Source organism: Grammomys surdaster, unplaced genomic scaffold, assembly GCF_004785775.1.
Source record: "Grammomys surdaster isolate TR1022 unplaced genomic scaffold, NIH_TR_1.0 126219, whole genome shotgun sequence".
In the NCBI taxonomy this organism is placed as follows: Eukaryota; Metazoa; Chordata; class Mammalia; order Rodentia; family Muridae; genus Grammomys; species Grammomys surdaster.
Genome location: NW_021621022.1, coordinates 4,304,544 through 4,329,879, shown reverse-complemented (window position 1 = coordinate 4,329,879; position 25,336 = coordinate 4,304,544). Strand labels below are relative to the sequence as shown.

The window sequence follows — 25,336 nt, the reverse complement described above, 5'->3', positions numbered from 1 at the left end:
TCCCTGAACTAACAATGGTTAGCCTTAGCTATCCAAGTGCTGAGTTCATAGTATGCAGCTCAGTGTAGACACCTTTCATTATCATTCTCTTTGGACATATCTCATAAACACCCTCTTTCGAGCTTTCTATTTACAGGTGCCCTGCACTGAACAGTCTAGGGCAGTGGTTTGCAACGTGTGGGTCATGACCCCTTTGGGAAGTCAAATGACCACTTTCACAGTGGTCACTTAAGATCATCGGAACACACAGGTACTTATATTATGATTCATAACAGTAGTAAACTGAAGTAGCGATGAAAATAATTTTATGGTTGGGGGTCACTACAACATGAGAAATTGTGTTAAAGGGTTGCAGCATTGGGAAGGTTGGGAACCACTGACTGCTGTAGGGTGTTATTGTAGCTGTGTGGGAGGTGGCAATGAGGTCTTGCTGAGGAACCACTTATATGTATGTATATAACTGATAGTAGTTTTTCTTTGATCCTGCAGAGTTAGAAAAAAAAAAGTCAAGAGTCATTCAAACTTTGCAGAATAAATTCTATTACTTGGCTTTATGCACAGGAACGTGGATCTCATCTTTAGGTTATTCCCTTTCCAGAGGCTGTCCTAAGGCTGTCCCAACCAATCTGCAAGTTACCTGTGCACAACGGCAAAGGCTCCGGGGATCCAGGAAGGAAAAGATATAGACAGATAACACCCTTGGAAGCTTGGTAGTAAAATCGAGGGCCTCTGCTGGAATTTTTTCCTGCAGCTTTCGACAACAGAACTTCTGCTGAGACAGGGAGCAGCGCTCTAGCAGGCTTGTAAGAATTCTTCTCCTTTGAGAGTCTGTCCATTTGTCAAACTGAGAAAACAGAACAAGAAAGTCTTATAGGTATTATGATTAATTATAGGGAAGAGAATGGCACAGAAAGAGAGTTTAGCAAACTACTGCTAATGCATAGCATGCATTTGTTTCTGTCTCAGCTCAGTGAATTCCACAGTTCACCACCTATGTCTCCTTTCTCACACTTCTGTGCACATGACCAGACTGCTACTGCAGAAATGCATCTGACCTAGACCTTCAGTGTTTCTGCAATGGTTAGTCAACTCAAGTGTCAACCTGACACAATCTGGACCCTAAGCAGAGTGTCTCCTTGAGGGACTGTCTAGATCAAGTTGGCCTTTGGGAGGACTGTCTTGATTATGTTAATTGATGTGGGATAATCCCGCCTACTATGGGAGGTGCCATTCCCTAGGCAGGAAATCCTGCACTCCCCAAATGCAAAGACAAAGCTGAGCATGAATGTATATTATGCACTTATTTCTCTCTGCTCTCGACTACAGAAATGACTGGCTATTTTAGGTTACTGCTTTGACATCCCTACTTTGGTGGACTATAATTGGAACTGTGGACTGAGGTAAGCCCTTTCTTCCATTAATTGTTTTTTGTTGAGGTATTTTATCACAGTAACAGACATGACACTAGGGAAGTATAATAAATAAATAAATAAATAAATAAATAAATAAATATGTGTAGAACAGAGAGATAGAACTCTATCTTAGATTGCTCTCAGGTACCTTTCTCCTGTCTGACATGGTTCAGAAGCTTGTGTTCAGGAAACAGTACTACCTACAGGACCATCCCCCACAGCCATGCTCACAGGCCAACCTAGTCTCGACAGTTTCTCAATTAAGACCCTCTTCTCAAATGAGTGTAGGTTGTAGCAAGTTGACACGTAAAACTTGCCTTCACAGTAAGTGTGTAAATTTACTTTTGTTGGTACACAGATATGAGAAATACCACTTTAGACTTTGCCCTATCTGGCCCTCATACTCCTTTTCAACTTCAAAAAGAACTTTTCTCTAAATAAATTACATTAAATTACATAGTAATGATTTTAGAACTTGTCTGTAAAAGTCCCACTTTTTTTACTTCCTCCCAAACACTGATTCAGAGATATTAGAACCAGTGTCTCTCAGATTACAGTTTCCCAGACCTCACATAAAATTTGCTTCATGTGCTGAGTTTGGATTGTTTGACAGTAGTAAATACTCAGGGTCTTGCTCTCAATTTTCTACTGTTCGTAATATTCAAAATGTCCTCATTTATACATTAGGGGTCATTATATCTGTACTGTAGGGCTATTGTGTGGGATTACATATATGTGTGTATGTATGTGTATGTATGTATGTGTGTGTAAAAATATAAAGGACAACTATTATTCTAAAATGCCACAGTGATCTTAAAAATAATATGTACATAGTTAAATCAATGTAAAAAAGATACACAAAAAAGCTTTAAAAGCACCAAGCTGTCATGCTTGTGCCTAGGGAAGGATGAGACCAGGTAGACCCACCACATTTCCTTAATGTCACAGAAGAGAATGAGCTCAAATTATAGGGTGACTTAAAATGAATATAAAAGCACATTAGAATCATAAAAACCTATAAAAGAAAACACTAAAACACTCTCTCTGGAGATTAAAAAGATAATTACATGGGCTCTTCATTTGTTTCCCTGATCAAGAAGGTCCAGGATAATTTACACTTGGCTCAGATAGGTGTTTTTGCCTCCGGGATATTCCTTTCTAATTGTGTTTGTTTAAGCTAATAAAAAATGAATTTGCATTCCTTGAACCCCTAACAATTCAAGGTGGGGGGATGACTCAGAATACTGAGCAGCAAGGCAAATGGTCCCTTGGAGTTTAGAAAGTGTTAGGACAAACCAGAGAGCAGATAATCCATGCAGAGTTGACTGTACAGGAATCTAATAATCTCACTTATTTCTTGCATCCATTCTCCAGTAAAACCCTGCAGCACAAAAGTGAGGGACCAGCATGTGAGGCTGGGGAACCATTAGAGTTCTTACAGCCTCCTGTCACATGGTATCGGGGCTTACTCCGGAAGGTCCCTGTTCTGTGGGGTATACTTGGTAACTGAATGCTATTTTTCTGAGTCACCGTAGCTAGGGTAACTGAATGCTATTTTTCAGTGTCACCGATCTCAAGATGAACGGCAAGCACATGGAATGATTAGGGAAGTTTTCCCCGACACATGTGATCCGTGTGTCCAAGGTCGATGCTGGGAATCATCGTGTAGTACATCAAGGCAGGGTCTTGCCAGATGCAGAGGTCACAGCCAGATGTCGTCTTTCTAGCCAGCTTGCTCTGGGGATCCCTGGCTCTTCCTTCAGAGGCTAGATGTACAGACAGGTACCTAACCTACCTGGAATTTATCTGGGCTCTGAGGATCCAAATTCCCATCCCCACACTTATGATGTGAGTACTTAAGCCACTGAGAGAGCCCCTTAGCCCTACAGAGGATTATTTTTTTTAAAGAGAGGGTCTCATTGTATATCTCAGACCACCCTTGAACTCACAATCCTCCTGCCTCAGCTTCTGGAGTGCTATAATTACAAGTGTGTAATAACACACAGTGCACTTCCACACACAACTTCAGTTTCTCATTACTATTTTTGTTTGTTGCTATTCTAAATATTAAACAGAACCACGTGTACATGCATGAACACAAATGAAATTATTTATGGGGCTGGTGTGTTAAGAGCATACTGTTCTTGCAACAGTACTCAGGGGTACTGAGTTTGATTCTTAGTCAGACAGTTCACAACTACCTGTAACTCCAGCTCCAGGGATCTGACACCGTCTTCTGGACTCCCTGGGTACTGGCACTCAAGTGCACATACCCTGCCCCCTCACATATACACATAACTAAAAATACATAGGGCAGAGAGAGAGAGAGAGAGAGAGAGAGAGAGAGAGAGAGAACTCAGTTGGTAAGGTGCTTGCCTTGCAAACAAAAGGATCTGAACTTGGATCCCCAGCAGCATGTAAAACCTGGATGTGCTAACACCACCTGTAATCCTGGGGTTGGAGATGCTGAGACAAGGGAATCCTTGGGCTCACTGGCCAGCCAGCCTAGCTGAATTCAAGAGTTCCAGGTTCAGTAAGAGACTCTGCCTTAAAAGTAAGGTGGAGGGCTAGTAAGATAGCCCAGCAGTTAAAGGAACATGAGGTACCTAAAAATCTGGTGACCTGAGTTTGATCTCCGGAATCTATGCAAAGGTGGAAGGAGAGAACAGTCCACAGAGTTGTCCTCTGACCTCCACAAGAGCATTGTGGCACATGTGCCCTTATACAGGCATCTCACACACACGCAACATGCACACATGCACCTACACACAAAGGGAAAAAAAGTGTACAATGGAATGTGTTTTAGTATACTCAAGAGAGCACAAGCCATCACTACTGTCTAATCTCAGCACATTTTCATCCCCAACCCCCAAAAAAAACCCAACAGAAATGGTACCCTGTTCTCTGAGGGTCCCATAAACCCATTTGCTTCATCCATCATCTGCTAGCTTTCAGAGACTCAGTAACCAAACGTCACAGTCTGTGAGCCAGGAAGCCATCTTACTGCCCATGTGTTTGGGATCCAACCTCACCCTCTCCTCGGATTGTAGGTAAGGCACTCACAGCAGCATCCACTGCAAGTGAACATGTTTTACATTTTTAAATTACCATAAAAATTCCCGTTATTAAAATAGTTGCCATTAAAAATTACCATTAAAATAGCCATTATTAAAGATAAAATGATTTGAGAAAAGGAATACATAAGCATCTCATCCTACCTTAAACTTCTTTGCGGGGGTGGGGGGGGTGGGGGGAGGTGGAAGACTGGGGAGGATTGGTTTAAGAAAACAAGAATCTCAGGAGCTCAGGCTAGCCTGGATCTTGGTATGCAGCCTGAAGCTGGTTTTGATTCTCTTATCTTTGCTTTCCAAGTGGTGGGGTTACAGGCTTTTCGTACCATATCTGGTCTTATACTTTGGCAAAATAAATATTAAAATCACAATGTTAGCCATTTATGTGTAGAGTGGCATTTAAATAAGCTCACATTATAGTACAACCATCACTTAAAGTGTGTCCAGAACTTTCTCAAACCCATCAAACAGTAGCTACCCAACCCCTGGTTCCCTCTATTTCCTATCTTTATGTATTTGCCCATTCTAAGTACCTCATTCATTTATTTATTTTTATTTTATGTATATGAGTACACTGTTGCTGTCTTCAGACACAGCAGGAAAAGGGCATCAGATTCCATTACAGATGGTTGTGAGCCACCATGTGGTTTCTTGGAATTGAACTCAGGACCTCTGGAAGAGCAGTCAGTGTTCTTAGCCACTAAGCCATCTCTCCAGCCCCCATCCTAAGTACCTCATATATAGTGGAGGCTTTGTACCTGGCTTATTTCAATTAGCACATGATACCTTCAAAGTTTGTCCATGTTATAGCACATACCAGAAATACTTTCAGGTTGTTGATGAATAATAACTCCATCCTATAAGCATAGCACATTTTTTTATTCATTTACCTGTGGATGGATATTTGGATTATTTGTGCTTTTGACTATTTTGATTACTGTTGCTATAAACACCAATGTGCAAGTTTTTTGTACAACCATATGTTTTCAGTTCTCTTGAGTGGTGGAAAATAGTTAGTTGAGACTGTAAAGTAATTCAACAAGTAATTCGTTGCCCAGAAACATATAATTTGACATTATCCAGTGATGGATAACGACCTTTGGGACTCTGTCTCCTCGTTAGAGAAATAAATGAGAGAGTTGCCCATTGATGATGAAGGGTAGCTGTATCTTGTTAGGCAAAAGCATGAAGCCATTAGCATTCTCATGTAGAAGTTCAAGAGCATACAGAAGAGCATACCGCTGCCTGGATGCTGAGAGCCCAATGGATGAGCTGCACTGATTACTAAGATACCACCTCTCAGATCCAAACCCATATCTCTATACTCTGTGAGTGCAGGAGGCTGGAACTCTGTAGCCATATTTCTTCTTTGACAGCCAGCTCTCTGCTAAATGCTACCTGTGAAGAGGGAGGCACCAAGGGGAAACTGAGGAAGAAGAGACATTCCTTTCTGTATTTTCCTGCTGTTCATGTCAGAACTACCTTCACCCTGATCCCTGGCTTCAGCTTTTCCCTAAACAACCTAGCATCACCATGCTTCCTTGGATATATCAGACCCAACTGGCTGTGAGATGCTGACTTTACTCTTCAGGGGTGTGGATACTGGCTCGGTTGGAGCTCTTCCTTCCAAAACACAAGGAATGCTGGCATCAGCCCAGTTCTGTCTCCACAGACCCCCACCAATCCCTCCCTGAGTCTTTGTTTTTAATATTTGTTCACCAATCCTTTTGATTAAATTATGGCCATTAAAATAATGGATGAGTTCTGTTTTCCAGGTAGGATCTAAATGGAAATGATCAGTCATGCTTCCCAGGAAAGCACCAACATTGCCTTAGGTACACATTCCATAGGCACCAAGATAATGCTACAGACTGAAAGTTTGTGTTCTGAAGCGTTCACATGCTGAAATCTTTTTTTTTATTCATTCATTAATTAATTCACTCTGTATTCCAAAGCCAGCCCCCCTCTCCTTTCAGTTTCTCCCAACAGTCCCTCCCCACCCCTCTCTCCTGCAAGAAGGGGGAGGCCCCCCTTGGGCAGCCTCCTACCCCACACCCCCCTCACTCTTATCCCTCACTCCTCACCCCAACCCCTAAAACATCAGTCACTGAGGACCAGGCACACCCTCCTGCCACTGAGGCCAGACAAGGTGGCCTAGTCAAGGGAACAGGATCCAAAGGCAGACAACAGGTTCAGGGACAGCCCCTGCTCCAGTTGTTTGGGGACCCACATGAGACCAAGCTGCACATCTGCTACATGTGTGTGGGGAACCCAGGTCTAGCACATGCTCACTCTTCAATTGGTGGTTCAGTTTCTGGGAGACCCCAAGGGTCAGGTTAGTCAACTCTGTTGGTCTCCCTGAGGAGCCCCCATCTTCCTCAGGTCTCTCAATTCTTCCACAAGGCTCCCCTTAACTTCAGCTGGGGGGAACATCTACCCCATAATCCCAGATTTATAAAGCTGAGATAGGAAAATCCCTGAAGGTATATAAGTTTGAAGCCAGACTCGTCTGGCCTACCTAGTGAGTTCCAGGCTAGCCAGGGGCTACAGAGTGAGACCCTTACTCAAATAACAACAATAAGGGCTACAGAAACAATTCAGTGGACCCAGATTTTGTCCCAGCACCTACATGGTGGTTTACAACCATTTATAGCTCCAGTTTCAGAGGATAAAACGCCCTTTTCTGGCTTCCATGGGTATCAAGGCCAGAATGCCCACATGGGGCATATATACACATGCAGACAAAATAAATTTAAACAAAAAGTTAAAAACAACTCAAAATCCTAACCTGCAGAGTGAGGGCAGGGTGGGGAGGTCCAGTGGCAGTGGGGTTGTAGGTACGACCTTGAGAGGTGGAGCCCTCAACAGGATCAGATCAGATCCCAGAGAATCCTTTCCCCTTTCTGCCATTTTAGGAGGCAGCAAGACGGCTGCTCTCTCTCACTAGACACTTAGCACCAGCACCTTGATCTTGAGACTTTCAAACTCCAGAACTAGAAAAAAAAATGAATGAATAGCCACTTGGTCTGATTTTCATGATAATACCTTGGATAGACTAAAACAGATAATATTACCACATTTCAGAAACAGGCATATTTTCTTTTTATTATCTATCTGTCTGTCTGTCTGTCTGTCTGACTATCTATCTATCTATTTATATATCTGGTGATACTGAGCATTGAACCCAAGGCCTTGTGCACTTTAGCCAAGTGCTCTAAGACCCAGATATCCCAAGCCTTATATATTTTAAATGTTTTACCCATTTTCCAAGCAGAGCTCTTCGTTCTTCAAACACCTACAGCAAATAAAAGAAAACAGGGTCATTTGTGCATCGTGGTTCAAGACATCTATTATAAACGTCACTAAAGGGTCAGTGAGTAAGTATTCACTATCTCAACAAGTAGGAAGAGACGTGTTGCATTCCTGAGGGGATTTTATTTATTAAATGACCTTGGGCTCTCTATGTAAGCCAAGGATGACCTTGAACTTCCAATCTTCCTGTCTCTACTCCCAGAGGGCTTGGATGACATGCCTGGTTTATGCTGTGCTGAGGATCAAACCCAGGGCTCTGTGTATCCTGGGCAAGCATTCTACTGCTGAACTACACTACCAGCCCACTTTACTTACCTTTAACCTAGATGAGGTCTCTTTCTCTTTTTAGTTTCTGTATATGTAATAATTCATATAAAAGAAGTAATCTACCCTCTTTTCTTTCTTTCCATCCTCCCTCCTTTTGTTCTTTTTCCTTTTTACTTCTATACAGGGTCTCATACTCCATAGTCCAGGTTGGCCTGGAATTCACTTATGTAGTGAATGTAGCCCAGGCTAGCCCAACAGGCTTGATTTTCCTAACTCTGTCTCCTAAGTGCTGGGGTTACAAGTTTGTACCACCATGATGACTCACTGAGAAATTGCTCTTTAAGAGAAATGAAATATGAGAGAGAAGGAATTGTGAAGAGTAGTCAAGTCTCGATTCGAAAGGTCATAAACTCACACAGGGAAGCAAGAAAATGGAGATCCTGGAAATTTTCAATATTAATCACATAAGAATTTATAAAATACATGAATGAGTGGTTCTCCCCCCACCCCCCCCCGCCCCCCCACCTCCCCAGCCCCCCCCCCCCCTCCACCCCTGTGTGTGTGTGTGTGTGTGTGTGTGTGTGTGTGTGTGTGTACAAGCATGTGTGTGTAGAGGCCAAAGATCAACAATATCAGGTATCCCTAATCTCTCCCCAACTTATTTTTTGAGACAGGGCCTCTCACTGAACCTAGAGCTCACCAATTTGGCTAGACTGGCTGGCCTGGCTGGCCAGAAAGCCCTAGGTATCCCCTTGTCTCCACCTCCCAGACATTGAGATACAGATGCATGCCACAATGTCCAGCTTTTTTGCAGGTTCTGGGCATCGAACTCAGGTCCTCATGCTTGCCAAGCAAGCATTTTACTGAGCGAGTGTCTCTCCATCCCTGCTTTTGCCCTTCAGTGTATACCGATATACATAGTCATCCGTAGACTTACTAATTATAAAATTAGTAATTCCTCTATGTGTACCTCTAGGCTTGCAACTTTGTGTCTGCACAGGTTTGTTTTTATATACTGTTTTGGACAGAAACCATGTCCGCCTCATTTGACACATCCAAGCAGAGTGCCAGTATAGCATATCACAAGTCCCCGAGATAGTGGAATCCGATGGATGTGACTGTGAGAATTGATAGCCTTCTGGGTGTTGCAATACAGTGTGAGGGAATGTATATGTTGGTGTTTCTCTGAGCCCCAGAGCATATGTGGATTTGAGCAAGTGAAGAGAAGACCAGCGTGGGTATATTTGGCAGAGGAAGGGTTATGAAGGGAAGAGGAGAGAATAATGAACATATGTGACTGTCTCTGCAGCGCCAACACAGACACCCTCTGCCGGCTTTCAAATGGGGATCAATGTTTCAGCAGCTCTGCGGGAACAAGAGGCAGCTGGGCGAGGCAGTGCAGACCTTGCACCCTCCTGACTGTGGAGGTTGAGAAGCTGGCTTTGCTCTGCTCATCTTTTCCTTTCTTTCCCAGTTGCTTACACTCTGGTTGCCAAAGGCATATTGAAATGGGGGCTGAAATACTGCCTTCAACAAGTGCCATGAGAAGTCCTCACTCTCCTGTGCGAGGAATCCCATATACCTCGTGCAGGTGCTTTTTGCATATTAAAGAAGAAAACGACTCTTGCATCCTCCCGCCCCACTCTGAGATGTTATGGCCCTATAATAATGGCAACAGATAAACTCAGGACTATACATGCAAATAGAAGAGAAAGTAGAGCACACACCAGAGACAAAACTAAATCTGGATTCAAATGTTTCTGGAGCTCTTTCTCCTCCAATACCTCCTCCCAAGCCAAGCCACCAGTGCCAATGCAATCTGATACCTTAGGGCTCCTCCCCTCCTCCCAAGCCACCAGTGCCAATGCAATCAGGTGCCCAGCACCCCTCCCCTTCTGCTCTACTCAAGCTCCCTGGAGGCTGAAGAGTTCTGAATTTGTTTGTTTTTTACTGTTGTTGTTGTTACTTTTTGAGACAGGATCTCTTTATGTAGCCTTGGCTAACCTGGAACTCCACTCTATAGACCAAGCTGGCCTCAAACTCACAGGGATCTTCTTGCCTCTGACTCCCATGTTCTGGAGTTAGAAACATGTAATGCTATGCTCCATTTAGAGTGTCTGATTTTGCCTCTAATAGTTCTTGTTCATTTTACCTCCCCATATACCCAAGAACCCGTTTCTCTTACATGCTCCTCAGAACCAGCAAGAACCAGTGTCACAGATTCTCTATGACACTGCTAGTCAAGCAATAACAATGAAAAGGTTTCTGAAGTCATAGGAGCTCAGAGATGAAAGAACTCCAAAAGAGGAGCTGGAGAGATGGCCTGGGGTTAAGAGCACTTGGAAACTTACATCAACCTGTAACTCCAACTTCAGACGATCTGATACCCTCTGCTGGACTCTGTAGGTACTGCACTTATGTGAACATACTTATACACACATATACACATAAATAAAAATATTAAAATAAATAAATAAATAAATAAATAAATGATTTTAAAACCCTAAAGAGATTTTTGTTCAACTTCCTTACTTTAGATAGAACATGTGAACTTTCATGAAAGTTACTTTGTCCAGATTTTTAAAAACATAAACAAATCACTGGGTCTAGCTGGACATGGTGGTTGTCTAGGTTAGGGTTTTGCTGCTGTGAACAGACACCTCTTATAAGATGACCAAGACAACTCTTATAAGGGACCACATTTAATTGGATCTGGCTTACAGTTCAGAGGTTTAGTCCATTATCATCATGGCAGGAAGCATGGCAGCATGCAGGCAGATATGGTGCTGGAGAAGGAGCTGAGAGTTCTACATCTTGATCTGAAAGCAGCAAGGAACTTGCTTCTGAAGGGAACCAATAGAGGGACTCTTCCGCACTGGGTGGAGTCTGAGCATAGGATCTCAAAGCCCACCTACACAGTGACACACTATCTCCATCAAGGGCACAGCTCCTAATAGTGTCACTTCCTCTGGGCCAAGGATTCAAACACCTGAGCCTATGGGGGCCAAACCTATTCAAATCACTACCATAGTGCAGGACTGAAGTCCCCATACTTAGGAGGCAGAAGCAGGAAAACATTAAGTTTGAGGCATAAGTGGGCTAACAAAAAGACCAAAGGCCAAGCATGGTGACATACACCTGTACTCCCAACACTTAGAAAGCAGAGGCAGGAGGATCTAAGCAAATGTATCCCCTACTACATAGTAAGTTTAAGGCTAGCCTGGCTTACAGGAGACCCTGTATCAAAAACAAGAACAAACAAAAAAGGAAGAAAGGAAGGGAAGAAGAAAAGAAGAAAAGGAGGAAAAGAGGGACCCTGGTACCAAACTACCTATTCTGCTTAACTCTACCCTGGTCTTTCATTATAATCTTGGTCTTCTCCATCCTGACTGCCTGGAACTTATTGTGTAGCCCAGATGGCCTGGAACTGACACTTCTCCTGCCTCAGCTTCCTGAGTGCTGAGATTATAGGTGAATACCACCAAGCCTGGAGCTCTAAATTCTTAAGGAACTTTTGCCAGTGTCCCCATACTGGCAGTGGGAAGAAGACTGGGTCTTGATGTCATAACTAAGTTTTCAAAAGTAGGTTGAGCTCCATGGGTGTGGCTCATGGTAACAAAGGGCACGGGTGGGAGAGGAGACAGTCCAAAAGAAAAGAAAAAGCCGGGCAGTGGTGGCGCACACCTTTAATCCCAGCACTTGGGAGGCAGAGGCAGGCGGATTTCTGAGTTCGAGGCTAGCCTGGTCTACAGAGTGAGTTCCAGGACAGCCAGGGCTATACAGAGAAACCCTGTCTCGAAAAGCCAAAAAAAAAAAAAAAAAAAAAAAAAAAAAAGGGGGAGAGAGAGAGAAGGGGGGGGAGACAGTCCACAGAAAGGTATCATATCAGGAAAGGAACGAGGTGGGAAGTGGGTTCTTGTCACGCAGCAGGCTAGAGCAAACACAATGTCTGACTAAGTCAGACCTGGTGGTGCAGGCTTGCCATCCCAGCTACTCAGGAGACTGAGGCAGGAGGATCACAAGTTCAAAACCTGTCTATTTATATTTAAATAAATAATTTGGGCCAATCATTTTGCTGTCAGTCCTCAGTCGGATTTGTACTTTTACGGTCCCTGAGTTATGGTGAATTTTCATTCCAAAGACGTGTAATCAGGGTCTTCCTTTTTAAGAAGCTGGAAAGCAGACTAGCTCTTTGAAATGGCGATATTAAAACGGCTCTTCTCTCACAGACGGCTGCAGTCTGTTTATATCACAGTTTACTCACAACCTGCTGCTAAGTCAAAATTCCTTGGTTGTTATTTTAGTCTGTTGACATGGAAATTACATATTTCCTCATGTGACATCATTACAGTGGAGGAGGGAGCTGTCTTGGAAATCCTGAATTATGATCGATGGATGGCAACAGAGGTGCAGTCTCCCAGAACACCCTTTTCTCAGGCATGACGTGGTGCATGATTCCATGCCCCGAAGAAGTGAGGATGTGCACTTTTCATGTTTTAAAATTATATATATTTAAGGTGTGCAACATGATGTTTTGGGATGCATATACAAGAGAGAAATAATCGTTAGAGTCGAGGCAATTATCCTGCCCATCCCTGGCCACAGCTAACTTTGCGTGTAGGGGAACGTGATCCTTCTAATTACAACACTGGCTGGCAACACAGGTATTATTATAACACCCTCCCCTAGGAATCCTCAGTGCCCCAATTACTCTGTAATCTGCTGCATTTGCCTACCTTGATGATGCTTTATTTTTTTTTAAGTTATCTAAATTTGAATTCAGTCTCTCTGCTGAAAACCTGCTGTGAAGTTAAAACCCTGAGTCTCTTATTTTAGGCTGGGTTGGTTATTATGTACTTCACATTTTACTACAGAACAGAGGGAAGACAAAAATTAAAAACAAAATGAAGGACTGGAGACACAGCTCAGCTGGTGGGCTCATTACTTAGCACGTATGATGCCCGGGTTCAACCCCCAGATCCTCATAAATGGGCCTCGAGCCAGGGTCATGCCCGTAGCTCTTGGACTAGGAAGGTAATTTCGGTTATTTGTGGCTACATAATGAGTTCAAGGCCGATTAGGCCTACATGATACCCTGTCCCAAAAGAAGGAATGGGTGCTACGGAGGTGCACAGTAGTTAAGATCATGTGTTGCTCTCAAAGGGAACCCAGGGTTCAGTTCCCAGCATTTAAGTAGGGCAGGGCACAACTGTCTGTCACTCCAGCTCTAGGGAATCTGATAGTCTGATGACATCTTCTGGCTTTCATGAACACTTACTTTACCTATCCCCTGTCTCACACACACATATTAAAAATAAAATAAATATTTTTACAAAGGACTTCACGATGGCAAATATACTTTTTAAAAAAATTCATGTGAATCAAGAAGCCAACTAAATGATATTTTTGCATCTGAGTATTTTCTCTAAAAATTATGATTAGATGTGACAGAAACCATTAAAGAACAAAGATAAGACCATGCCTCATCTGCTATGTTGTATTGATCTTTCTCGAACTGGGGGATGTGTTTAGTACCCATTGAGAGGCAGCTGGTTGACAGCCAGGAGCTCAGTGGAGCTGCCTTGGGCCAAGGTCATGACCCTGGAGGGGAGAGCAGCTGGTCACTGAAGGGTAGTGTCAACTATGGAGGCCAGGCGTCCTTGCTGAGTTGTAAGATGACTCTGAGGAAACCTAACAGCTGGTGCCCTGTGGGGCCAGTGGCGATGTCATGGAGACTGCACTGCAGTCATCCTTGGCCACAAAGCTATATCCTTCCCTTCTGTACTAGAGGAACAAAGCTTACATAGATATACAGTATTTATTAGAATAGCTTATAGGCTGTGGTCTAGCTAGTCCAATCATGGCTATCTAGAAAAGAATCCAGGAGTTGTTCAGTCTGAGAGGCTGGATGTCTGTCTCAGTTGGACTTTAGTACATGTCAGGATCCTGAAGACTCGATATTGCCATGAAGGAACAGACTTGCCATATAGAGCAAGCTTCCTTCTGCTCTGTCCTTTATGTTTATTCTGGCTGCCACCAGAAGGTGTGGCCCAGATTAAAGGTAGATCTTCCCACTTCAAATGATTGAATTAAGAAACAATCCCTCACAGGTGTTCCCAGCCACTTGGGTTTTAGTTAATTCTAGATGTCGTTAAGCTGACAACCAAGGACAGCCATCACACCTTCTCTCCCCTTCTTTAGGGCTAATTCCTACATGCTCATCTTAAAATCTGCCTCTCAAGGCTGGGGATGTACATCAGTGGGAGAACCCTTTGTGCATGCATGCAAAGCCCCATGGTCCATCTCTAGCACTGCCAAATAACACCACCAATAATTAATAAAGGACCATTCTTTATCACCCCACCTACAACAAGCACCCAGGTACCTTGGGGACTATTAAGATAGTTTTTAAAAGATTTTTTTTATTTGAATTATGTTTGTGTGTGGGTATGTGCACATGACTGCTAGCATCCCAAGAAGCCAAAGGTATCAGATCTCCCTGGAACTGCAGGTACAGGAAGTTGTGAGCCACCCCATGTTGGTGCTAGGAATTGAACTATAGTCTCCTGCAATCTCTAATGTGCTCTTAACTGTGGAGTCATCTCCCCAGCCACCAGTTAAAAAAAAAAAAAAATGGGAACAGAGCAGCCTTGGCTGGCCTGGAACTCATTTTGTAGACCAGGCTGACCTTGACATCCTCCTGCCTCTGAGATTTGGGATTAAAGGCATGTGCCACCACGTCTAGCTTAAGATAAATTTTTTTTTCACAATGGCCAAATTGATCAAGACTTTTCTTGGAAATTTTCTGAAAATCGAAACACTCAACAACTTCGTATTTCAACTCAAGTCACTTTCTCACACATGTGCAAAACCTTCACAATTCACTGAGAAACAGATTTCCAAATCTGACACTGAAGTCGGAGGAATAAGCTGTTATATAAACTGTTGGAGAGCTAGAGCGTCACGACAGGTGCTCAATAAATAGTTGTTGTGCTGAAAGAAAAAGATTTCCATACGTTCATTCGGAGGTGAGGCCAGGCTCCATCTGCCTCTGCCTGTCCTTTTGTTCCTGAGGGCTCCTTTCTTCCATCCCTCTCCCCATGTCACTGCTGCATCTTTTTCCTTTATAGCTTCTCCTTACTTTATATTTCAGGATTCAAATATCTTATACACACGCACGCACGCACGCACGCACTCGCCATTTACTCCTATATTACATCAGAGTAGGAGAAAGTTTCTAGTTCTGAGATGAGTCAGGTTTGACTATGAGCTTTGCCACAGGGGAACAATACTTAAAGATTACAGCAATAACAGACCAACTCCAGCCAAGGAAGGAGCTGGAAGGGCCTGTGATGATTTCTATATGCTTGGCCCAGGGAGTGACACTATTAGAGGGTGTGGGTTTGTTAGAGTAGGTGTGGCCTTGTTGGAGTAGGTGTGTCACTGTGGGTGTGGACTTTAAAACCTTCATCCTAGCCGCCTGAAAGCCAGTCTTCCACTAGCAGCCTTCCGATGAAGACGTAGTATTCTTAGCTCCTTCTGTACCACGACTGCCTGGACTCTACCATGCTCCCACCTTGATGGTAATGGACTGAACCTCTGAACCTGTAAGCCAGCCCCAATTAAATGTTGTCCTTTATAAGACTTGCCTTGGTTATGGTGTCTGTACACAGCAGTAAAACCCTAACTAAAACAGGGCCCAAAGATAAAAGTCAACGAATGTCTAAGAAATGGCCCAGTAGGTAACATATTTTTTTGCAAGGACCTCAGTTGCATCCCCCAGAACTCACACTGAAACACCAAGAGTTATGGTGTGTTTAAAATCCCAGTGCTGGAGAATCAGGGACAAGCAGATCCCTCGGGATCACTGGGTAGCCTGCAGCACCTGCTTGGAGAGATGCAAGCTTGTGAGAGACCCTGTCTCAGAAAAACTAAGTAGATCACACCTGAGGAATAAGAGCTGAAGTTGTCCCTGGGCCTCCACACCCATGCATGCACATGTACACTAGCAGTTGCATATATGCAAGTACACACACACACAGAGTCACACACAAAGAACAGTGGGATGACTCGACTTGCGTTCTGGAAGCCACACCCAGACTTGTGTATCCTAAGAGAGTGGGAGGGGAGGAGCATGTCAGTCTTCATGGGCTAAAGCTGAATGGGAAAGCCAGAGACAACAGTGAGAGAGAAAAGGAGACAGGAAGTAGTGGTGCTGCCGAGGGGACAACGAAGTGATTCACAGGTGATGGGCAGGAGCTGTGATGGTGTGGATGTCACCTGACTAGCCTCAACTGCCAGGGAGTAGCAGCTAGGATGAGATCTGGGAGGTTAGCCAGGGGTCAGGGCCTGAAGGGACCTTAAGGATGTATATGTGTGTTGGGGTTGGAATGTGCCCTTTGGAGTCATCCCATTTTCAGCCTCACCTAATAGGATTGGTATTTCAGAAAGATCTTTCTGAAGCCTTAATAGAGCGGGTTAGAGGCAGTGACAAGAACCAGGATGTTACCATACTGTGCCTGGCAAGGGGCGGTGGTGAACCAAGAACATGAAACTGGGCCAGCTAGATCTAAAGAGAAGAGTCACAGACCCAGAGAACACATGGGAGGGACATGGAGGTAAGAGTGTACAGACAGATGTTCCTAACATGGGCCTACATGACAAAGCATCTCATGATGGTACAAAGTGGGGCTTTCCATCTGGAGGAAGATAGTGAGGTCGGTTTTACACAACGAGACTGGTTGTTTCATTGCCAAGTAGGTGTGGTCCTGATGTTGAAGGACTGATCAGAGTTCTGTAGCGCCCAGAAGCAGGAATACAATACCCTAGAGGGCTGCCGTCCACATCCCCCAGCCAGGTGCTTCAATCCTTTATCAGGGTATTTTACATGTGTCTCCCCAGAAGTCAGCTGGGAAGTAGACTGCTTAGGGGAACATCAGTCTCATAAGTACTTGGCTGAAATGTATTCACTAAGTGGCATCAACTTCATTCAGAAACTCAGGGATTTGGGCAGGGTGAGGAAATCCCTCCTGGACATCTTTCCTCCCCTCCCCAAATTTTGGTGGCTCCAAGGAGATCCAGTAAGGATCCAGTGCAGGGAAAAATGACAACTTTTCCCTTGGGCAGGACTCTGACCTATTTTTAGTCTTGTCCACATAGCAAAGATACAAATAAAGTTGTTGTTGTTTTTAAATAAACCTTTTGTTTTGTCTTTTGCTCATCAATTGGGACATCTTAAACAATTCCTGCTCATATTCTGACAATCAGAATTTTATTTTTTTTCCCCCTCATGGACTCAAATGAGAAAGTACCTTTGGCCACTTACCTGGTCATTCAGAAGCTGATGGTTTAGAGGTGTCCAGGTACTCATCTTTGTCTGCATTTTTGGGCCATCGATGCTTTTTGGAGGTGCAAATGCCATCATGCAATGAACTGGTATTTTTCCATAAGAAAGACTACACCTATCAGGAGAAATGAATCAATGAATCTTCTGAGAACTAAATGAAGTTGATGGGTTTTGTTGTTTGTTGTTTGTTTTTGCATGTTGAGAGAAGGTACGGGTGAGCAGACTATTTACTGAGAGCCTTGTTTATGTCAAAGACTTTGTAAGTGTAATCAGTACAATGAGCTGATGATAAGGCTGTGGTTCAGTTCCTTAGATCACTGGAAAAAGCGATGCTCACTGAGGTTACACACCCTGTCCAAGATTATAGTGAGTGAAAGAGGGATCGAACCACGGGATCACAGGGGAAGCTCAGAGGCATCCTTACCTCAGAACATAGTTAACTGGCCAAAAAAAGAAGTGCTTCAAACTGAGGGTCCCAGTGCAACATAACACCCTTTACCCCAACATTTGGGAGGCAGAGGTAGGTGAGTCTCTTTGAATTTAAGGCCATATTGATCTTTGTAGAGATTTCGAGGCCAGCCCTACATAGTAAGATCCTGTCTCAAAACCAACATCTGCTTTTTGTCCTTGCATCATTAACTCACCTCCTCTGGTCTCAGTGTAACAGAGCGGCAGCCTGAGACATACACATGTAGTGGTCAAGGCCATGGCTTTGGAGATGGACAGACAGTTTATTGGGAAGAATTCTGCGGGTTTTGATGATCTGGTACCCAGACTGCCTACTTTTAATCAAGGTAGCTTAATTTCCATAAGAAAATAGTGTGGGTTGGTTGGCTGATTTTCGAGGTGTCCTGTTGCTGCTTTCTGACTTCCTTTAGGGGTCATCAGTAGCCCCCTCATGAGAACAGATGGTGGGTGATTGGATCACATTACAGATGGATCCTTTTCTGCACTAGTCACCTGAGCAGACTGCAATGCTGCCCCTGCTTGTCTGACCCCCAGGAGCCACATGCCCTTTCCTCTTCTGCATCTGTTAGCTAGATATTGTGTCTAGTTTTGCAACTTTTTTTTAACCTTGTGTAGTTTTTTTTAATACTAGTTCTTCTGTTTCTTTTTTGTTAAAAAATTCTTATATTTATTTTGTGTGTGTGTGCGCTTGTTTTGCCTGCATGTATGTATGTGCACCACATGCATGTTTGGTGCCTGATGAGTTCAGAACAGGGCATCAGATCCTCTGGAACTGGAGCTGTAGATGGTTGTGAACCATCATGTGGATGCTAGGAATTGAACCTGGGTCCTCTACAAGAACAACAAGCAACCCGACTTCTGAGCCATCTTTCCATCCCCACTTTGTGGAGTTATTTTAAAAATCCTATGTATGGGTATCTCCAAAATGATGCTTGGAAGATAAAAAGAGGAAAAGTCTTGCCAAAGTGGCTGAAGGGTGGGCGGCCTGAGTAACTAGTAACCTCCTTCAGTCTTTCTTTCTGAGAACTTGTCAGATATAGAATGTCCAAGACCTGTACTTTGGGGGACCATGATGGAATATTTTACAATGGACAGTAGTGTCAGTGCCTGCCCTCAGTGTTTCTACCCTCCCTCCTCTCTGAAGATGGGTTTGCACAGACAAGTAGAACTGTGGCTGAGACGACTCTATACACGAACAATGTTGAGAAATGTTCAATACCTTCCCAAAGCCCTTGTATGAAGGGGCTCAGATTAGCCATTGGGCCTTTCTCAGTCCCTAATGTCTATCTAAGTCACTACATTCACTACATTTTTAGCTAGGTTACGAAAGGCACAGGAAATGGTTGCATTGTAGCATCATTAACCAGCAGCCAGAAATACACACATGTGAGCAGCCAAACTACGGATATAAAGTAATGCCACCAAGTTCATATCTGTCTGGGCAAAATTGTATAATGCTTGGTTTTTTTTTATTTTTTTATTTTTATTTTGAAACAGGGACTTACTGTAGTCCAGGCTGCCCTCAAACTCCAAGATTCTACCACCTCAATCTTCCCAGTGCTGTGATGACTGAAGTTTGTCACCATGCCCAGCCCCCTTCTTCTTTTAAGGCAATAGCTAGTTTAAAAATCATAAAGCCTCTGGGATAAAATCTATGCATCTCTTCCTAGAAAAATACACAGGAAGCTAAAATTCTGCTTCCCCCAGGTTAAAATCTCTGTGTTAAGCCGAGAAGCTCCCTTGCTTCCCAGTGTGTGAGGAAAGCCATTTGATGTGTTCTAGGTGCCATTTCTGAACGAAGCTAAAGCAGCTTTTCTCAAAGACACCCTGAGGGTCTGCACAGGCTGTTTTCTTCCTCCTGGCTCCTTGGGCCTGAAAACCACTTGAGATTAGGTTTTCTTCAAAGCAGCTGCGGTTTCCAGGAGGTGGGCTTAGCCAGGAGGCACCGTTCTTGGTGACACTCATAAAAAAGCATGCCAGTGGGGATGTCTTACCTGTCTTTTATAATTATCCTTTTTTGATTTTCCCCTCCTCCCTCAATCCCAGACGATGAACAGGATACATAGTTTGTATGCATACACAAGTTCACAAATAGACCACTGTCTACTTTTCAAAACACAGAAGTTTTTGCACAACACACACAAGAAATAATTTTACCTTATCTACCAAGACAAGGAAGACTGTCTTATCCTAGTCCACAGATACAAGTTGCAGGTACTTATGACTACCTTTCCTTGTAATGGCTGCCTGTCATTATGTTTCATGTTCCTTGGGCTAAAACTGTAGAAAGAAAACCCAGGGTCCTCACCTCCTACATATGGCTCCAGGTTCACGTTCAATAGCCAAGCAGGGGTCCTAGTCTCACATGTCTGGCCTTCTAAATCTTCTGAGCCGTTTTTCACACCATCCCCACTACACAATAATTTTACTAAGGATCTATCCCAGACAGGCCTCAAACCTGCTTATGTAGTCACGGAAGGCCTTAAACTCCTGATCTTCTCGCCTGCATCTCACAAGTTCTAGACTGCAGGTGTTTGTCACACACCTGATTTATACAGTGTTGGGTTCGGGCTTCATGCATGCTGGACAAGCATTCTACCAAGTATTGATATTCGAAGCCCTAAGGTTCGTTTTGTTCTATCTTGATTTTGTTTTTGTTTTGAGACAGAGTCTGCCTCATATCCCCGGTTGGCCTGGAACTTGCTATGTAGACCAGGCTGGCTTTAAACTAACAAAGATCCACCTGCCTCTCCCAGTGTCAACCTGACACTCCCAAATGTTTTTTGTTGTTGTTGTTGTTGTTTATTTGTTTTTAAATGACCAGTCAGTGAAGTCACTTTTCAACTCAAAAACCTTCTCATCTCACTAATGACTGGAATTCCAATTCCTCAATTCGAAGTATGGGTCAACTCAATGTAACTATTTCAGTCTGCCCCCTGCCCCTTTTCCTGTACTCTGTCCAGATCCACTGACAGCCTGACCACTGTAAGGATGCTGGCACAAGACCCTGCTGCTTTGGGGCTCGTGTATTGTCACTGCTCATCTAAATTCAAATCACAGTTGTACATAATAGATACTCAATAAATGTTATTCAATGGAAGGAAAAAAATGTTTTGGTGGAGCACGGGGAGGGGGAATTCGAGGATTAAATCTTGTGTGATTGCATGCATAAACTCAGAACATGATGATCCTGGCACAGAGGAAATACTCAAGCGTTGTCGGAGTTTTATTTGGAGGTTACAACGAAGACTAGGATTGAGTTTCTTTGCTAACACACAATTCACCCGCAGTACACTGTAATATCACCAGACAAAGAGAATCTCACACAATATCAGAAATAGAGGGTGGATAGGTTTAAATACGAATTCACCCTATATTCAAACAGCTAAAACCTAAATAAGCACTGTAATTCATGGTTTTCAAAGCTACTGCTTGACCTTTGCGTAATTGTTGGTTGTTAATTTCAGAGGTGTGAAGCAGCCATTGAAACTGCAGCACACTTTAATCCCCAGGGGCCCCCAGCAAGCTTTTGGGAAGCTGGGAGCTCTCTCAGAATCTCCATGTTTTTCCTGCTCTACCGACTGCTCACCTCAGCAGCTGGCCTCCTTCTTCATGCCTCTGGTTCTGGGGTTGCTATCGTTGCACTAGGACAGCTTTCTTTGACTCCTTTCAACCCCCACCTCACCGCTTCCAGCAGTCCAATCGCCATCCATAAATCCTGTCGCTGGCATCCGGGGTCTCTTAGGTAACAATGTGTGGTCTTTTGATTGGTCAGGGCATCCGAGGAAGGCTGGCTCCAAAAATTGGGCACAGAGATAAAAGGAGAAAGTGTGGCGGTCGAGTGAGTGGGAGGCGCTGTAGCATCTTGGTAGAATGCTCGGAGGAAGCTGTATTCAATCCTGAGACCAGCAGCCTTGAAAAATCTTCCTTCAAGACTCGCTGCGTTTGTGTTCCATAACAGCTCTTCGCGACCGAGCATGCCCAGTTATGTTGCTCTGGTCACTCGGGAGCTCCAAAATGCAAACTCCGTTGTGCCAGGTTTTAAGACTGCCCAGACCGGTGGAAGAGGGTTGGAGGACATAAAAATTGGCTACCAGTTGGATGGGGAAAAAAAAGCACCTGCAGAGGGAGAGGGAGGTCGTGGGGGAACTGCCCCAAGCCGAGTGACAGATACGCCAGGGAACCAGCAGATGGCACGCCCTTGTAAGAATAACTGAATTTACATTTTAAGATCCAGTCACATTTAATTAGCTAAATATATTGAGCACTCACCTTGTAGTGAGAACCAGAGAGTGCAAGGATTAAAAAAGAAAGAAAAAAGAAATCTGGAGGCGGGCATGGCGGCTCAGACCTGCAGTCCTAGCACTCTAAGAGGGTCAGGGTTCCTAGGAAAGCTTTGGCTAAAAAGGGAGTTGGAGACTAGCTTGAACTCCAAAACCCTGTCTAAAACATAAGAGGAATCTAACGAGAGAAACTGAACATTGTAATGTGCAAATAACCAATGTAAAGCCCAGGGTTCTAGTAGCTGTGATAGCAAGTTCTGGAAAATTCCAAGAAGTTCAAAATCCCATGCCTGCATCCACAGTGCAAAGCAATTTTGATAAGAAGCAGCAAACCAAAACTTAACCCCAGAACCTAAAACAAAAACAACTTTCCTAACTATCTTTACTTAATAAAATAACAGACACCTCCGACTTAAGCAGTCCCTCAGATCCTACATGTTTCATCATTTTTAATTTTTTAATAGTGTAGTTTTAAATTTAGGTTTATTTACATGTGTGTACCTATGTCTGAGTGTTGGCCTGTGTGTACCATGTGTAGAGGAGGTCAGAAAACAACTTTCAGGAACTGATTTTCTGGATCATGTAGGTCCAGGGCTCCAACTCAGGTGATAAGGCTTTCGACCAAATTCCTTTACCTATGAAACATCTTGCCAGCCTTATGTTTCATAGTTTTTAAATAGGCAGTATTTGCATATCTCCCATTTGAATGAAAAGGGGACAGTGGATTTCATGGAGGTTGGCGATTTTCCTAAGTTAACAATGGATCAGTGAGTGGCCAAGCTGAAATGAGAACCTAGGTTGTCTGGATTCCAACTTAGTGTTTTTTTCCAAATGACCGGCTTGTATGTAAATGAATAAACAAAACCTTTGGAGATGTGAGGGGGTGGCCTGGGGGAGGCAGGTAAAGATGTCATACTAAATTACCATGCATTACCAGTTAACATTTATGGTTTCAAAAAACGGGTTCATCCAGAAAGGGACCAGTTTTAACAATGCCTAGGTAGCTGAGTCTCCCTGTGAAGTGCCCGCTTGTTAAAAGCTTTCTATTAGTGGTTACAACATGGAAGGAAAGGGAGATGGGACATAGAAAGCATCTGGAGTTATCCCTGTGGGATTTGGATGTTTCCATTCCTATAGAAGATCTCTTTCTCGTCTCTTAACAGTACCTTCTGGGACTCCTCATGTCCTCTAGTTCCTCCAACTGACTGCTCCCCCAAAGGGGAATGAGTCACCCCATTCCCACTGTGTTCCTTGTGAGTCACCCTATTCCCACTGTATTCCTAGGGAACATGCACACATAGCCCAGTGTCTTGTGATATTTTGACATTACTTCTGTGTGGAACATATCACACATAAAGAAAAGCTTACAGACTTTTATAACTTATATCTCCACAGATGTTCCACCACCATATGTGCGCGCTCTCTCTCTCTCTCTCTCTCTTTTCCCCCCTGTATGTGTTTACCAGACATGTAGTAGCCCTTTCTGCACACAGATCCCATTGTCTTCTATGTCTAGAAAACCATTTGTGCTCAGCCTTCTTGTTCCTTTGTTTCGTTAGATATATGTTCACTCTTACAAGTGATTTATTCTTGCTAGTTTTTAAAGATGTGCCATGACTGACATATAGTGGTTTCCTTTTATTTGTAATTGTGTCTGTGTCACTCCCATCTGCTGATGTGAGCAGGGGCGCGGCCTGTGTCTGTTTTTATAGCATGAGGTGCACACTGAATAAGCAGGCTCCTGGCAAGCACGTTTCCAGTGCTTTAGTTATGGGGATCAAGCAGTACATAAAGCTATCACGAAGTTTCTCCTCTGCCTCATACACCACCTGCCTCTTTATCTACTTCCGTCAAGAGACACCACTGGGTCCCTGGGACATGTTTGACTTGCCTGGAATGGCCCTAAGAATCAATATTATTGTCCTAAAAATGTTGCTGCACAAGTGTCAATAAAGAAAATGGAAATTGTTGTTTCAGATTTTATTTATTGTTCTGGTCTATCAATTCGATATGAGGCTGATCCGAGCTCTCTCTCTCTCTCTCTCTCTCTCTCTCTCTCTCTCTCTCTCTCTCTCTCTCTCTCTCTGCACTTACAGGCCAGAGGTCAACCACAGGTGTGTTAGTCATTCTCACTGGCCTGGGGATCCATCGAATGGACTAGACCGAGTGACTAGCTAGCCCCAGGAATCTCCCTAGCTCCGTCTCACCAGCACTGGGATCATAAGTGCCTGCTATTAGGACTAATTTTTTTTGTGGGATCTGGGGCTGTAACTCAGGTTCTTCTGCTTGTATAAAAAGGACTTTACCAACAGAACTGTATCTCCAGCCCATGTATTATATCTTAGCCATTTATAAAAATAAGGGTCAGTAGTGTTAAGTACACTCACTTGCAACAGGGCCAATGTTGCTGTAAGTCCTACCAAGAGAACCAAATGATGCTATGGACTCTAAAGTGGAGGATGGACAAAAAGAAAGATAGGTAAAACGCTGTAGCAAAGAGAAATGCAATCACGATCAATTGAATCCAGACTCTTCCATTAAAATGCTGTGTGACTTTTAAGTAAGACATCCAACCTTTCTGAGCGTTCTTCTCCCCTGTTGGGGGAAAAATTTGTGTTTAGATGACCTCTTTCAGCTCCTCAAGTCGTGCATATAGCAAAGGGGCTAGGGGATCTTCTAAGAAGATGAGGCATGCAGCCAGTGAGCATAAGCTCCGTCTGTTTATTGTAAGGTCTCGGTGGAGAGGACGCAAAGCGTGCACCTGCTTCGCCGGTCAGAGTGCACCGTTGCAACCTGTGCGCGGCACTACCCTCCACCGTGGGTCCCCGAGGTCCGAGGTTGGCACACTGGCTCTCAGAGCAGGTGTTGGTGGATCCACACTGAGAGCTTGGCTCGGAGGGCTTTGCAAGGAGGACCCGGTATATGTCAGATGAATGCCTCCAGCGCTGGGAAACACTTAGCCGACGCGCGCGGCTGCTCAAGGCGTCACTATCACCTAGGATGCCAGGCTGAGAACAACGAAGCGGGTCAGCGCTGCACAACCAGGATCAGGCTAGGCGGCTGGGCGCAGCGCGCATGCGTGGCACGTGCGCGCGCACCTTCCTCCTCGGGCCGCGCGCCCCGACGCTCGCGAAGGCTCGGCGCGCCGGCTGTCCTCGGCCGCTCTGGGGACCTGAG

At 44.1% G+C, this 25,336-nt stretch overlaps 1 protein-coding gene across 1 annotated transcript in view; it reads right to left on the bottom strand.

Annotated features, from left to right (window-relative positions):
* The window catches only part of Fbxo16 (F-box protein 16), a 47,830-nt gene extending 26,241 nt beyond the window's left edge, over positions 1–21,589 (bottom strand). Inside the window, exons 1-4 of the mRNA XM_028758895.1 lie at positions 21,466–21,589; positions 17,388–17,523; positions 7,743–7,778; positions 638–844 (exon numbers count right to left, since the gene is read on the bottom strand). Of these exons, the coding sequence (XP_028614728.1) occupies positions 638–844; positions 7,743–7,778; positions 17,388–17,486 (342 nt within the window). The 5' untranslated portion in view covers positions 17,487–17,523; positions 21,466–21,589. The remainder of the gene's footprint in view (positions 1–637; positions 845–7,742; positions 7,779–17,387; positions 17,524–21,465) is intronic.
* Between the last annotated feature and the right edge of the window lie 3,747 nt (positions 21,590–25,336).